At 28.5% G+C, this 14,964-nt stretch overlaps 1 protein-coding gene across 1 annotated transcript; it reads right to left on the bottom strand.

Moving 5' to 3' along the window:
* Positions 1 to 3,254: 3,254 nt before the first annotated feature.
* Positions 3,255 to 3,973, bottom strand: LOC105204276. The gene is made up of 2 exons (XM_039453184.1): positions 3,640 to 3,973; positions 3,255 to 3,544 (listed from the first exon to the last, which is right to left on the bottom strand). The coding sequence occupies exons 1-2, from the start codon at positions 3,839 to 3,841 to the stop codon at positions 3,255 to 3,257; spliced, it is 492 nt and encodes a 163-aa protein (XP_039309118.1). The 5' UTR covers positions 3,842 to 3,973.
* Between the last annotated feature and the right edge of the window lie 10,991 nt (positions 3,974 to 14,964).

Raw genomic sequence — 14,964 nt, 5'->3', positions numbered from 1 at the left:
CCTCCTCTACTCTAATCTCCTCCCCCTGTTCACCCTTCCTTTTCTCTCCTCTCTTCAACAATTCTAGCAGTGGCGCACTATTTGATCTTTCCCTCATAAGACTTTCTGCCTTGCTCGGCCTTCCTACTCTTCTCTTTTCCTCTCCGTTCCCCTCTACTTCCTTTTCCCTCTCTTTCCCTCCCTTCTTTCCTTCCTCCATCTCGTCTTTCTTCTAACCTGCCAATTTTCCTATTTAAAATATTTACTAGAATGACTTTTTTATATTTAAGATTATCACTTTTAATCTAAGAAAACAAATCAATTAAGTTTAGGAAATGTAAAAATACCAAATTATATGTTAAGATATTATATTGGATACTCAGTAGATTACACCAATTCAAAATTTCCCGCGACTGCACTAACTCTCTCCTGCTATGCTTCTCACTTCTACCGCCCGATGTCGCTACCCTCCCTCTTTTCTGCTTCCTCTCTTTTCTCTATACCTACTATCCCTTCTAACCTCTAAATCCCGTCCCAACCCTACTATCACTCCTGTATCCCTATTCCTTTACCGCTGTCCTATCCCTTATTCTCCCAACTCCACCTGCTACTTCTCCGTCCCCTCACCCCCTCACACTCCAATCCTGCCCTTCTTCTTCTCAAAAACACACTCTCACCAAACACTCTTACAAACACACGACTGTCACTCTCGCTACCGGAAACGGAAGTCTAAAAAATTTTAATAAGGAACGTTATTGTCATATCTTTTTATTACATAAAAGAATTTATTAATAAAAATAATACCTTTCATATCACATATTTGTGTATCACATATTTGTGTATTATATTTGTAACAAAAATGACAAAACATTTCTTATTTTTCCTCTTTCTGCAGCTCTACGTAGCCAACCTGCAATATTTTTCTCGGCTTCTTTGGTATCTTTGCAGTAGTTTGCCTTTCTGGCTGCATTTAGAATAAATAATCATTAACATTAAATATAACTATAATCGAAATCTTACAAAAGTCAAAGAACATTATATTTTTAGCATTGTATCGCTTAATGTTTTTGTTTCTTACTAACTTAACAAAATAGCAACATTTAAAAAAACATTTATTACATACATAATTAAATGTAATTATTTTACAGCATTTAAAAAATATTAATTTTTTTATAAGTAAATATTATATATAAATACACGAGATATGCATTTAAAATACATCGAATAATAAGACATCCTAATACAAAATAAAAATTACTACTGATTCATAATAGTTTGTTAAACAGCTATTATTATAAATGTACTTACTTATTATGACTGCATATATTCAAATCACAGAATGATTTTTTTTTCTTTCTCCCGATAAAAGTATACTCGTCAGCAAGTTTATTTGTTATTATCATGGATAAAGCTCTTCTAATAAATTCATAACGATTGTTCCCTCCTATTCCTTGTAACTCATTTATCTAAAAAATAAATAAACTTTAAATTACACGTTGTTAGAAAACAATAAGTTAGGTATAGTTAAACAAACAGTAGTTTTTAGAAAAAAGTTTTTAAATTATATTAATTATAAGAATTATATTATATAATGTGTATAATGTATCACATAACATATTGTACAAACTGAAGCAACATGTCTTATACAAACAAGAACATTTCTTATACAAATTACAGTGAAAAATGTTGTATAAAAGTCGATTCAATTCTTTACTTCAACTTAAATCAGAAATACTCTTCAACAGTTTTTACAATATGTAATATAATTCCACATGTATGATAATTTTTTAAGTAATTCACATATTTAAATGAAGAAAATGCAGTTATATAGTGCAGTTAAGCTAAACTTTAATTACCACTTTAGTAGTTTCATTTTTATCTTCCAAATAACGCTCCACTATCTAAAGATCTTCTTCTGTCTGAAGTGGAAAATTTAGCTCATTGTTGCTAAATATTGAAATTGTTTGTTCCTCGTTTTGGAGATTTATTTGCTGATTATTTTTTAGTTGTAACTTTACTTCTTTTATTTCAGACAGTACATCAACAATCATGCTTCGTATTAAATAATTCTGAGTCAATAAATTCTTCATAGCTTTGTCTAAAAAAAGTGTATCATGATTTATGTTTTTACTTCTGAATGTTATACTATTTATACTATTTATACTATTTATACTATTTATACTAGTTATACTATTTATATTATCATCAAATCTTTTATTGTAGCAACTACAGCTTAAATTGCATGTTAAACCTAAGAAAAATATCACATATATTAATTCTTATAAATAAAAGGAAATATAATTTTCGAAATAAAATATTTTATTGTAATAATTCTTAATTTCATGTTTGTTAACAATATTTTTTCTATATATAAAATTATTTCTATATGGTAAATGTCCCAATAATTAAGTGCCTAGTGATTGAAAAATCAATAGCATATTTGTAATTATTAAGATTAATATTTATGAATAACAGCAGAAATTATAAACTGAGAAGACAGTAAAATATTTAGTATTAAAATAAATAATATAAATATAAATTAATTACATATTATTGCGATAAAAAGTGTTTAATTCAAGTGTCGGAGAGAGTCATTCTTTTACATTTCATCTTCTTTCTATTGAATAAGACTTACCTATATCTATATTTTTGAATTTTTTAAATATTGTAATGTATTTATCTTAATACGTAGTGTAACTTTGTTGTTTTTGTAGTATATTTTTAATGTATATTTAATTTTACTTTTCCAATTCAGTTACTAGTACGTTCGGTATGGTGTAATATAACAATAAATGTTTATAAGTATTCTTTTTTTAGATTTATATGTTAATATTTTAAGATCATTGACAGAAATTGTATATAGATATTAATTAATTTTGTAATATTACTAATATTAATTAATAATAATATTTAACTGATTGTATCTTTTTATTGGTTTATTTATTGCGACATTTACCTTACGCGTAAGGCAAAATGTAAAACAATTAGAATCGAAAAAACTAAAGTATGGTCATAGCAAGATCTTAATGCTTGATAACATAAGTATGATTTTATATAATCTCTAGATCTTTAAATTAACGCAACATTACATGTATTAATATACGTACTAAGTGAAATTGCTTCATGATTTGATAAAGCAACATCTTTTTCAAGGACTGAATTATCTAAAATATATGTCTTAAGATTATAAAATACATAAATAAAAGGGTAAAAATATGTAAAACTTTATACGCACATTATTTTTATTTTACAAAAAAAATAGATAATATAAAGTATTATAAATATGTATAGTTACTATGAATATGTATAGTTTCTGTACTATGTGACGGTAATATGATTGGTGATTCATTAGCTGGTTTAAAATTTTCTTTATCATTTTTGTGCCTTTTATCTTTGTTTTTTAGTATTGGAGGTGATGGTATTAATAAAGTTTGCAAGTTCTCTTCTGATGAAGATGAAGATATTCTTTTTGGAATTCTTTTCCTTTTAGCATATTCTGCTTCAGAATTTAAGTCACTCGTATATTCAGCAGTACACGCTTTTGAGCGTGCTTTTAAATAATCATCTAAAAAATAAAAGTTATTTTTACTGTTTTTTGAGTATTTGTTTTATATAATTTAAAAAAAACTCAATACATTTATTTTAAATATAAAAACTTACTAAAAGTAAAATTTTTAAAACTTTTAATTTTATGTACAGGCCAGCATGTATTTAAAGTTTCATGCTTCTTAATTGCAGTACGCAACTTATCGTGCGAATATGTAGGCCAATGGCAATACTGTCCTTGTATCCAAGTTGAGGGAACTGCTTCCACAGTTTCATCTTCTTCAAATTGAACAATAGTCCAGGTTTGTTCACCCATACTATCATTACAATTACAATCAAATACAGATTCAAAAATGCAAATATTTCAGTAGCAATTTTAATATCCAAGAACAAAGAAATAATACAAGATTACTGTCTAATTACTCCAATTTTCTTAATCAACTCTATAAAATTATTGTATTTTTTTAAATAAAGGACATGCAACATAACTTTTTTTCTCTTGACACACATGGATTAAATCATATTTTTAGTACAAATATATTGATAAAAACATTTCAATAAACTTAGTTATAAAAGATTATTAAAAAACTTAAATGAGTCTTAAGAGGATCCTGAAATCTTTTCTCTTTTACCGATTAAACGCAATAATTTTATAACAACGTATTACATTTACAGATGTATTACATTTACAGATTTGGAAATCCTATACCAGAATTATAGTATATGCATTAATGCATGTTTGCAGTATGGACTTTATGCAGAAAATGAAAAAGTTTTTTAAGTCAGATTTTTTGTCATTTGTTAGACAAATGTGATGTCCAGAGCTGTCAAGCAAATAACATTGTTTGCTTGATATAAAAGTTGTACAGTACTTACGAAATTGGAGTCTACAAACATGTAGACTACACCAAGAAACAACATCGAGCTTTTAAAATTACACTTACAAGTAAACCTACTTTTGCCGGACTTACCGATTTCATTGAAACTTTGCACATTTGTAGAGTAGGCGAAAATAATAGACACGTATTTTTTTTTATCGGCAATGGTCAACATTAAAGGGGTGAAATCGACCCCCAAAGTTGAGGGTATTAGGGAATCATCATGATGTTACACATAAAAACAATGTACCGATCAACACGAAATCGTTACAAAATGTTTTTTATGTTAAATAGTAAAGTTTACATGTCCGACTTTCCATGTACCCTTGTTGCAAGGGGTAAAACATCCCCCAAAATGGCTTATTTTTGTAGTATTTTGAATATAACAGAAGAAATTATTCTCCGATTTTAATGAAACAAATACCAAATTAAGGAGCAAGAAAAAATAAAAGTTACGTGTTTTTTCTTTTTCCAAAGAACCAAAATAAGAGGGTGAATCAGCCCTTAAAATAAAATTGTCTTTTCTTGTACTGAAATAATTTCAGTCGCTCTTTGAAAATGTTTTTTATGTTAAATAATAGAGTTTTACATGTACGAATTTCCATGCACCCTTGTTGCAAGAGGGTAAACCACCCTTCTCACGAGGAATTATTATTACGACGAATGGATGACGAAAGCCTATTTACATTTTTATCTATGTCTAATCTATTTATCTAAAAAGTAAAACTAATGCAGAACATTATTTTTTTGTTTTCTAATATTTAACAATTTTTTTTTTAATTTTTTTAAACTTTTTTTATTTTTAATACTTTTTTTTACCTCTTTTAAATTTATTTTTTTGTATATTTTTAATAGATTATTGTTTATAATTTTTACAATAATGATATGCAAAAAAAAATTCATTAATGCATAAAGAGTTTGCACACCAAGCACACTTTATAATTGCTACATTATTGCATGACGCACATATAGCTTCACAATTTTTGAAACAATAATCTACGGGATTATCAAATTTAGGTGGTTTTTCCTGTAAATATCCGCTTTTGTACCACGAATATTTAAATAAATTTATAAACCGAGGAGAAGAAAATTGATTATGAATAAGTGACTGGAGTTTAATAATATTGTTTCGCAAATGTAAGTTTACATCGTAGTTATATAAAAGAATCACGTCAGAGAAATGTTTAATATAATTTTTCCAGATTCTGAAACCGAAGACATCGAGAGGTTGAATCATTCCGGTCGTCCCAGCGCAGGAATTGTTAAAATTTTTATATTTTTGGATAATGTGCCCATTGTTTCTAATTGTTTCGAATTTTGGCCACTCCATGAATCTAAAAGCAAAACACTATTATTTTTACAGTTTGGAAGATAAATATTTGTGAACCATGTTTTTACAAGGTTTGTTGTCACTTTACCAGAGTTTGAAGGTAATGCGACAACATTATCAGCTCTAAAAAAGATTTTGTTCTACTTGAGGTCCAAATTTTCCATCTTTTTCCTGTAAAATAATTAATAGCGGTGATAAAAGAGAACCACTTGCTGATATGATTGGCTGAATTGTATAACTATGAGTCATAGAACTTATCGATTGTGTTAATGTTTCAATTTTTTGTTTTCCTCGAAAAGATAAAGTACGTCCTGTGTGCATTTCTAAATTAAAACCTGATCAGAATTAAAAACATTTTCTGCTCCAATTAGTAAAAGTTCTGTTTTTACTTTTTCTACAAAATTGCTAGTCTCTGTTTTTAATTTATTAACATTTGTTAAATTTTTCTGCGTTATAAATTTATTAATTTTTCTAGAAACAATATGATGCTTCTGTTTAAAATTATGAATCCATTTATCAGATGCTTTAAAAAAATCTTCCGATAATTGCAATTGATTTCTAGCATTCAAAGCCCATCTGCGAATATCTAAATCATGAATTGGTAAACATTTTTGTAAAGCATCTTCAAATTGAGATAATACATATTCTGATAGTTTTTTTAATTTTTCTTTAGTATTTCCACCTTCTGAAATTTTTTTTTCCCATGTATACAATTGTTGCTTTGATGAAACACGTTTAAATCTTGCTTGAACTGTTGCAAATTTTAATTTATGTTTTTTTCCTGATTTCCAAAATTTTATAACTTTTTGTTTATATTCTTCATCCAAACTTTCTGTTAATTCAATAGATGCACTTAAATTGGAAGTCACAGTATCTTGAATATAATTATCATTATTATTTTCCTCGATTGAAACTGCATCCTGAATAATATCTTCTTCATCAAAATTGAGAGTAGTATACGTTTCAATATACAGGGATTCTTGAATAGCATCTTTTATCAGACTCTCTATATGAAAACTTAAATTTCTTTCAGCTTCGCTAATGACAGATTCAAAGTCATAATGCGGATCATCGAAAGCGATCGCTAACAATTTTAAAACATTCTTTGGATTTAGCGTCATTTTGCAGAAACAGAATTTTAACGAAATAGCAAATTCGTTTTCTATAAACTATTACGGGTCTATATTTATTGATATATGCGATGACTTCGCTCACGAGAGAGTTACGTCCCATGCACCGCCTAGTGGCACTTCAATGAATTTCATTAATATGCACGTGCATAGAGAATCTAATCCTCGGTTTATAAATTTATTTAAATATTCGTGGTACAAAAGCGGATATTTACAGGAAAAACCACCTAAATTTGATAATCCCGTAAATTATTGTTTCAAAAATTGTGAAGCTATATGTGCGTCATGCAATAATGTAGCAATTATAAAGTGTGCTTGGTGTGCAAACTCTTTATGCATTAATGAATTTTTTTTTGCATATCATTATTTTAAAAATTATAAACAATAATCTATTAAAAATATACAAAAAAATAAATTTAAAAGAGGTAAAAAAAGGTATTAAAAATTAAAAAAGTTTAAAAAAATTAAAAAAAAATTTTTAAAATATTAAAAAACAAAAAAATAATGTTCTGCATTAGTTTTACTTTTTAGATAAATAGATTAGACATAGATAAAAATGTAAATAGGCTTTCGTCATCCATTCGTCGTAATAATAATTCCTCGTGAGAAGGGTGGTTTACCCTCTTGCAACAAGGGTGCATGGAAATTCGTACATGTAAAACTCTATTATTTAACATAAAAAACATTTTCAAAGAGCGACTGAAATTATTTCAGTACAAGAAAAGACAATTTTATTTTAAGGGCTGATTCACCCTCTTATTTTGGTTCTTTGGAAAAAGAAAAAACACGTAACTTTTATTTTTTCTTGCTCCTTAATTTGGTATTTGTTTCATTAAAATCGGAGAATAATTTCTTCTGTTATATTCAAAATACTACAAAAATAAGCCATTTTGGGGGATGTTTTACCCCTTGCAACAAGGGTACATGGAAAGTCGGACATGTAAACTTTACTATTTAACATAAAAAACATTTTGTAATGATTTCGTGTTGATCGGTACATTATTTTTATGTGTAACATCATGATGATTCCCTAATACCCTCAACTTTGGGGGTCGATTTCACCCCTTTAATGTTGACCATTGCCGATAAAAAAAAATACGTGTCTATTATTTCCGCCTACTCTACAAATGTGCAAAGTTTCAATGAAATCGGTGAGTCCGGCAAAGGTAGGTTTACTTGTTAGACACCTAGTTCAATACGAAAAGATTTTACGAAAATTTATGTGTATGTATATGTGCAATATTGATGTAGTAATATGTAATAATGCACTGATATTTCGTAAACTACATGTATTATAAATTGTATGTGTGTAAGTTGTTCAGTCGGTTAAATTTACGACTTCAGCATCCCCTTAAAGTAAAATGTAACGGTTGATCTAAATTTAACGAGTAATTTATAAGAAAAGAAAAGTTCTATACAAACACATTAACAGTTTGTTATAATTTCGCCAATAAAAAAGATAATAGTAATTATTAATATTATAACATTAAAAATTAATGTTTTTGTATTGGAAATGTAGTGGAAATTACATAGTATTGTAGTGGAAATATTACATGTTTTTCCTCCCAATTTAATATAACACATTTAAATAAAATATCCTTTACATTAAATATTTGAAGAGGACCAGGATTATTAACTAAAAAGATTCCAATTTCTTTTCATTTGCACGGATATATATAAAAATTTTCTGTAGTCGAAAATGTCCTACCAATCAACTTAAATTGATCAGTATAGTCAACAATTTTCAATTAAAATTTTATCTTCGCTGTGAAGAGTACAGCAGTTATTGGGATGATTTATATGCAGCTCAAAATCTTGCAAAATAATTTTTCTAAATTGTTTACAAATGTTTAGATTAATAGTAGGACCATTAGAATGATCATTTTTATAAATAGGATATTTTTTATTTCTTATTTTTACTTGTGAATGAAAAATTTGTACATTTTTTCTTTTAATTATTTGAGCTAACGGTTTTTCAATTTTCCAAATAAGCTTTAAAATTGATTGTAAATAATTTTTGAATGGAAAAGCGCTAAAATTGTCTAATGGGCCATAAACTCTTACATCTTCAGAAAGATGCAATAAATTCTGAACATTATGAGATACATTTTCTGCACATATAAAATTTTAAATGTGTTCACGTAATACAAAAGAAGATCAAAAGCATAATCAATAAAATGTGAATATTTGGAAATTGCTAATATAGTTATTGCAATATGTAAACTAAGAAAATGAATATATCTATCATTATTTAATATTTTTCTAAGAACAACAGGTCCAGTGTAAAGCAGAAATTGTCTAAATTCAGTAACTTTTCATCTTTTTGCTTCAAATAGTGATCGTGGTTTACGATTAAATTCCACCGGTATATTTTTGGCTTGATTAATTGAATTAGAAGATATATTTGTAATATTTTGACTTGATAGTTTTACGGGAGGCTTTCCACAGCACCATAAGTTTACTATTAACTTTTTTACAACTCTAAGATAAATCAAATGCATGGGATCTAAAGGAAAAGATTTTATCGTATCAAGACTAGGAATCTGTTCTAATAGACTAGTACCAGTATGATAATCTTCTTGGGCTTTTGATCTATAATCAATATCAGTTCTTAATTTTAAATGTTTTGTATTAGAAAAGCAAACACGATTATTAATATAAGTTCCTTCCTCATGGCATTTGGTACATGAATAATAACCCATATGACCAACAGTATAAGTAATATAAGCTTTTGCTACTGCATCACATATGAAATAAGAGATTTTTACAGAATAATGTTTGTTATCGATAATAATTCCAGAATTAATAACTTTTGTAATATCCTCTACAAAATCCTTTAGGTAACAGTTAGTTTCTTTAAGTTTTGCGTAGCCATGATAAATGCCAATTATATCAACATTACTATAATCTTTAATAAGTCGACATAAAATAGGATAAACTTGAATTCCAGAACTCTTTGCTAAAGACAAACCGTCAATGTTAATTGCAAGTTCTATTTCAGTACTTTTGAGAAAGTTATTTGAATAACGTATAAAATTGTTTATACAATTTTCTATACCAATAATATTGGCCAGGATCAATAACTGTGCTTGTAGTTTCACGACAAGTTCCTAAAAGATTTCGAGCATTAGTAGGCAATTCAGGAATACGAAATTTTAATAATTTTAGTAAATCACTTAATGCTGTATGTGAAATATTATGTTTTAATGACCACTGTGCTAAACTTAATTTTATATTTTCTTGTAAATTTTCTTCTGAATTATCTTCTTGCAAATTTGTATATACATTAGAGTTGATTAAGTCTGGAAACGATAATGAAAAATATTTATTTGACTCATCAGATTTATTACACATTATATTTAATTCTATAGTATCGCTTTGAAAAAGTTCTGATTGTGTGACACTTGTGGATGGCTCAGGAGAATGTGTTATACTTCTATTCTATTCAAAAGAAAATCTTTTAGCAACTTTAAATAAATTATCAGTAAAAGATTCTTTTTGGAGAACCTTTCTCTTTACTCTCATATAATGCTTCTTCATTTCTGACGTTATTAAATTTTTAACAGATTATTACTGAAAAACAAAATAAAGTTAAAGATAAAATATAAACTTATGTAGTAAATATAAACTGGACATTTGTAATGATTTATTTTGTAATACAAATAAAATAAGTATTAATCTTTATTTAACATTTTAAATATTTTTTATAATATAAAAATAATGCAAAATTGTAGAAGAAAATTAAAGTTTACACAAATAGCAATACTTTTAGAACTATAAAATTCATCATATTAATAGTATGCACAAAATTATTTTATCTTGTTAAAAAAGTTATATAAGGTACTTAAAAATACATGTACATATATATTTTTGAATATTCTTTTATTTTTATTTAAACGAAGCAAGTTTAGCAAGTTAAACAAAAAATAAATACAGTTAAATGTTATTTGAAAAGTTATTTGATAATACTGTCGTAAAAACCAAATTAAAAAATACCTATTTAAGTTTCAGCTGTCTAAACTTGATCTCGGGAATTTACACGTTAAATCTTTTGAGCCTAATATATTTTTTACAAAAATGCTAATAATTTGTTAGTTGTCTCTATGTTTTCATATATTGTTAATACCAATACTTTATGAACATTGTTGTTCAGTCCATCAGACCAAAAAGCAACCTAATATTCAGTACTAATATTCAATATATCAGATTGCTTTTTGCCTGGATGAAGTGAATGTCAAATACGAAGACGACTCCTGCATAGACATTTAATAATAAAGTGAATATTATCAAGACGACTTCTGCATAGACATTTAATAATAAAGTGAATATTATCAAGACGACTTCTGCATAGATATCTATGCAGGAATTATTTCTGTGTCTTGATAATGTTTACTTTATTATTAGAACCTATTGTATATCATTAGATCAATACACATAGCAAAAATAGACCTTTCCTTAACATCTTTCTCTCTTAACCTCAAAAGAACATTAATATTACATTGCTATATTCTCTCTTATATGTATTAAACAACGATCACCAAACAATATCTTTTAGATTTTCAATAGATATTTTACAATTAGATTTATTAAAGTCATTTATTACTTACATTTTAAGCACCAGCTTTGGTGATCCTTTAGTGCCACTAATTCTAATAAGATCTGGATCAATCTAAATCTGGTTAACAGACTTTTTCACACTACAGCGATGGCCACAATAAACAGCCACTCAACGACTTGTTTCTCGTTCAAAATTTAGCCAAAATTGAATCCTGTTGAATCCTGGCTGAGCGAGTAATGATGAGAGTTTGAAACAGTTTGGAATTTTCTGACGTGAAGCCAGTGATCAATGGAGGGGAGCCCTGAGGGAAGTACGTGCTGCCATCCATCCTCTCTACTGGCTGTAAAAGATTACAAACTGTTCCCATCATTAACAAACAGCAAGCTTTGTCGATTGCTACTCGACGTTTGCCGCTTGCTGCGTGCAATCTGAACTGATCTTTAAAACTCAATTGAGAGCACACTTTATACGCTTCGTAACCGAAGCAAAACCTCTCGTGCGATTTTTAAAAAATTGTCGAGTTAGAGAAAGGAACACGTCGCGAGAAGACTTAAAAATTTTTTTGCATAAGATGGACATTTTTAAAATGTCCAAATGTAAACATACTTTGTACGTTGAATAATGTACGTTTTTAAAACATTCGTATTAAATCCATGGACGTTTGGACCAAATCGAAACCAAAACTGGACGTCCAATGGATGTCCGGTGCTGTCTGGGTCAGGATCAATCAGAGGACAAACCCGCGGGAATCGGGAGATATACAAGGTGTCTTGCAATCACCGAGCAATATTTTAACAGCGTATTCTGGATGTAAAGTGGAGCAAAAAATCTTAATATAAAAATGTCGAGGCTATAGTAGTTTTTGAATTATAACCGACCAGTAATGTCGCGTAGAATTTGCGCGCTCAGGATAGCACGCTCATCAGTTTATCATTTGTCACCGATTTCACAAGTTCATACAAACTGAATGTAACTACTAAATGTATAGGAAACAGATGTCAATTTGTATTATGCTCGCTAAATAAATAACGAGTCAATATTGCATAAAAAAACGTGATAAAGTTTTTTTAAAGTATAATATCAAAGTATAATTACAGTGTGTGAACAGTGTTAAAATAAAAATGGATTATACATCACAAGAATATTTTGATGTGTTAATCACATATGCTGAAGCTAATCAATTCTTGTTTCGCAATTGTAAAACTATAAAATTTAATAATTATAACAGTAATAATTAGTGATGTTCTTAGGAATCAGATGTATAGTAAAAATCAATATTATGTGAAATCAGTGACAAACGTCTTGTCCGAAACGAGCACCGACCATACAAGTGTGACAAATAGAACATTGTTGCGACTGCAGTATTTTTTAAGAATTCACACGTTTATTATACTGTTAAAGGTATGTTATTAAATAAGTTAAACTAAATGGAACTGTAGTGAGGAGATTAAGTTTTTCCCCGCTAAAAACAATAACTTTGAGTCTAGAATCTATTAATCAACATTTTGAATATAATTGTTAAATTTCAATATAAAATGTTAATTTAAAATGTAAATGGCTATATATATATATACAGGGTGTTCGGGAACTAGTGAACTTACTGCTTTGACAACTTAAAGGAGATAAAAAGAGACAAAAAAGTCTTATACCATTTTGCGATATTCGCTATAATTATCGAATTATAAAATAAAACATATGAGCCAATGTGCGGTGACGCCGCGCCATCGCGCCTAGCTCGTAGGCAAGAGCGCGCGGCGGGACAGATGACGCGTCGTTGCTTGAATTTGCACGGCGCGACGGTCTGAATTCGCCGCACCGCGTACATACATTGCAAAAAACAAATGTTATTTTAGCTAAAGACACATAGAGTGAGAGGCAGACAATACGAAGAACGTTCGTTCTCTGTCTACTAAGTTTGATTGGTTGTTGTGGCCCCAGCAACCAATCAGACTTAGTAGACAGAGAACGAACATTCTTCGTATTGTCTGCCTCTCACTCTATGTGTCTTTCTACCCCCACCACGGTCATCAGCAGTCCATTCTGTATGTCGATGTAAATAACACATTTGATTTTTGCAACGTATGTACACACGCTGCGGCAAATTCAGATCGTCGCGCCGTGCAAATTCAAACAACGACGCGTCATCTGTCCCGCCGCGCGCTCTTGCCTACGAGCTAGGCGCGATGGCGCGGCGTCACCGCACATTGGCTCATACGTTTTATTTTATAATTCGATAATTATAGCGAATATCGCAAAATGATATAAAATTTTTTTGTCCCTTTTTATCTCCTTTAAGTTGTCAAAGCAGTAAGTTCCCTAGTTTTCGGACATCCTGTATATATATATATATATATATATATATAGATATAGTATATATATATATAATATGTACATATATATATATATATATATATATATATATAGGGTGTTCCAGAAAGCTTGCATCCCATTTTAAGAGCGGATTCTTTGGAAAATTCTAAAAAAAAATCTTAATACAAAAATGTTGAGGATATAATGGTTTTCAAATTATTCGCGATTAAAATTTACGAATCATTGACCTGACATTTTGCGCGCTCAGGCATAGTGACATGACAAAGGTACCACAAGGGTACCTCTTGATATTGAGATATAAATACGCAGTGACATTTATATTAAGAAATTACTACTGTAGGAAACATATTTGTACATTACATATGCACAATTAATGTTTTCAACAAAATATCAATTTAATAACAAAATGTTACGACAACCGTTGGGTCGGCTGTCAAAATAAATTCATTACAATGTTCATATGATAAAAACTTTTATGGTAACATATTGATAATATCAATAATTTATGCGATGATATGAAAAAGATTGAATATGTTGATAAAGTAGAATTCAGACATATCAAATTATGTCTATTTGACATTATCGCGTTTATATCAATTAAATTACCGATTTACATTTTTAATAGTTAAAAATGTAAATAAATTATCAATATTATCGATATGTTACCATAAAAGTTCTTATCATATGAACATGGTAATGAATTTATTTTAACAGCTGACCCAACGGCTATCGTAACATCTTGTTATTGAATTGATATTTTGTTGAAAACATTAATTGTGCATATGTAATGTACAAATATGTTTCTTATAGTAGTAATTTCTTAATATAAATGTCACTGCGTATTTATGACAATCTCAATATTAACAATAAGAGGTACCCTTGTGGTACCTTTGTCATGTCACTATGCTTAAGCGCGCGAAATGTCAGCTCAGTGATTCGTAAATTTTAATTGCAAATAATTGGAAAACCATTATATCTTCGACATTTTTGTTTTAGGATTTTTTTCTTAGAATTTTCCAAAGAATCTGCTCTTAAAATGGGATGCGAGCTTTCTGGGACACCCTGTGATTATATATATATATATATATATATATATATATATATATATATATATATATATATATAATATCAGATTCACCTCTACATTGTTACATTATTGCATATGAAGTAGTTGGAATTAGTATGTTTTACTTAACATAACAATTGACCATT

This window comes from Solenopsis invicta, chromosome 8 (genome assembly GCF_016802725.1).
Source record: "Solenopsis invicta isolate M01_SB chromosome 8, UNIL_Sinv_3.0, whole genome shotgun sequence".
Lineage (NCBI taxonomy): Eukaryota > Metazoa > Arthropoda > Insecta > Hymenoptera > Formicidae > Solenopsis > Solenopsis invicta.
Note: the sequence above shows the minus strand (reverse complement) of the source record. Positions and strands in the feature narration are given on the sequence as shown.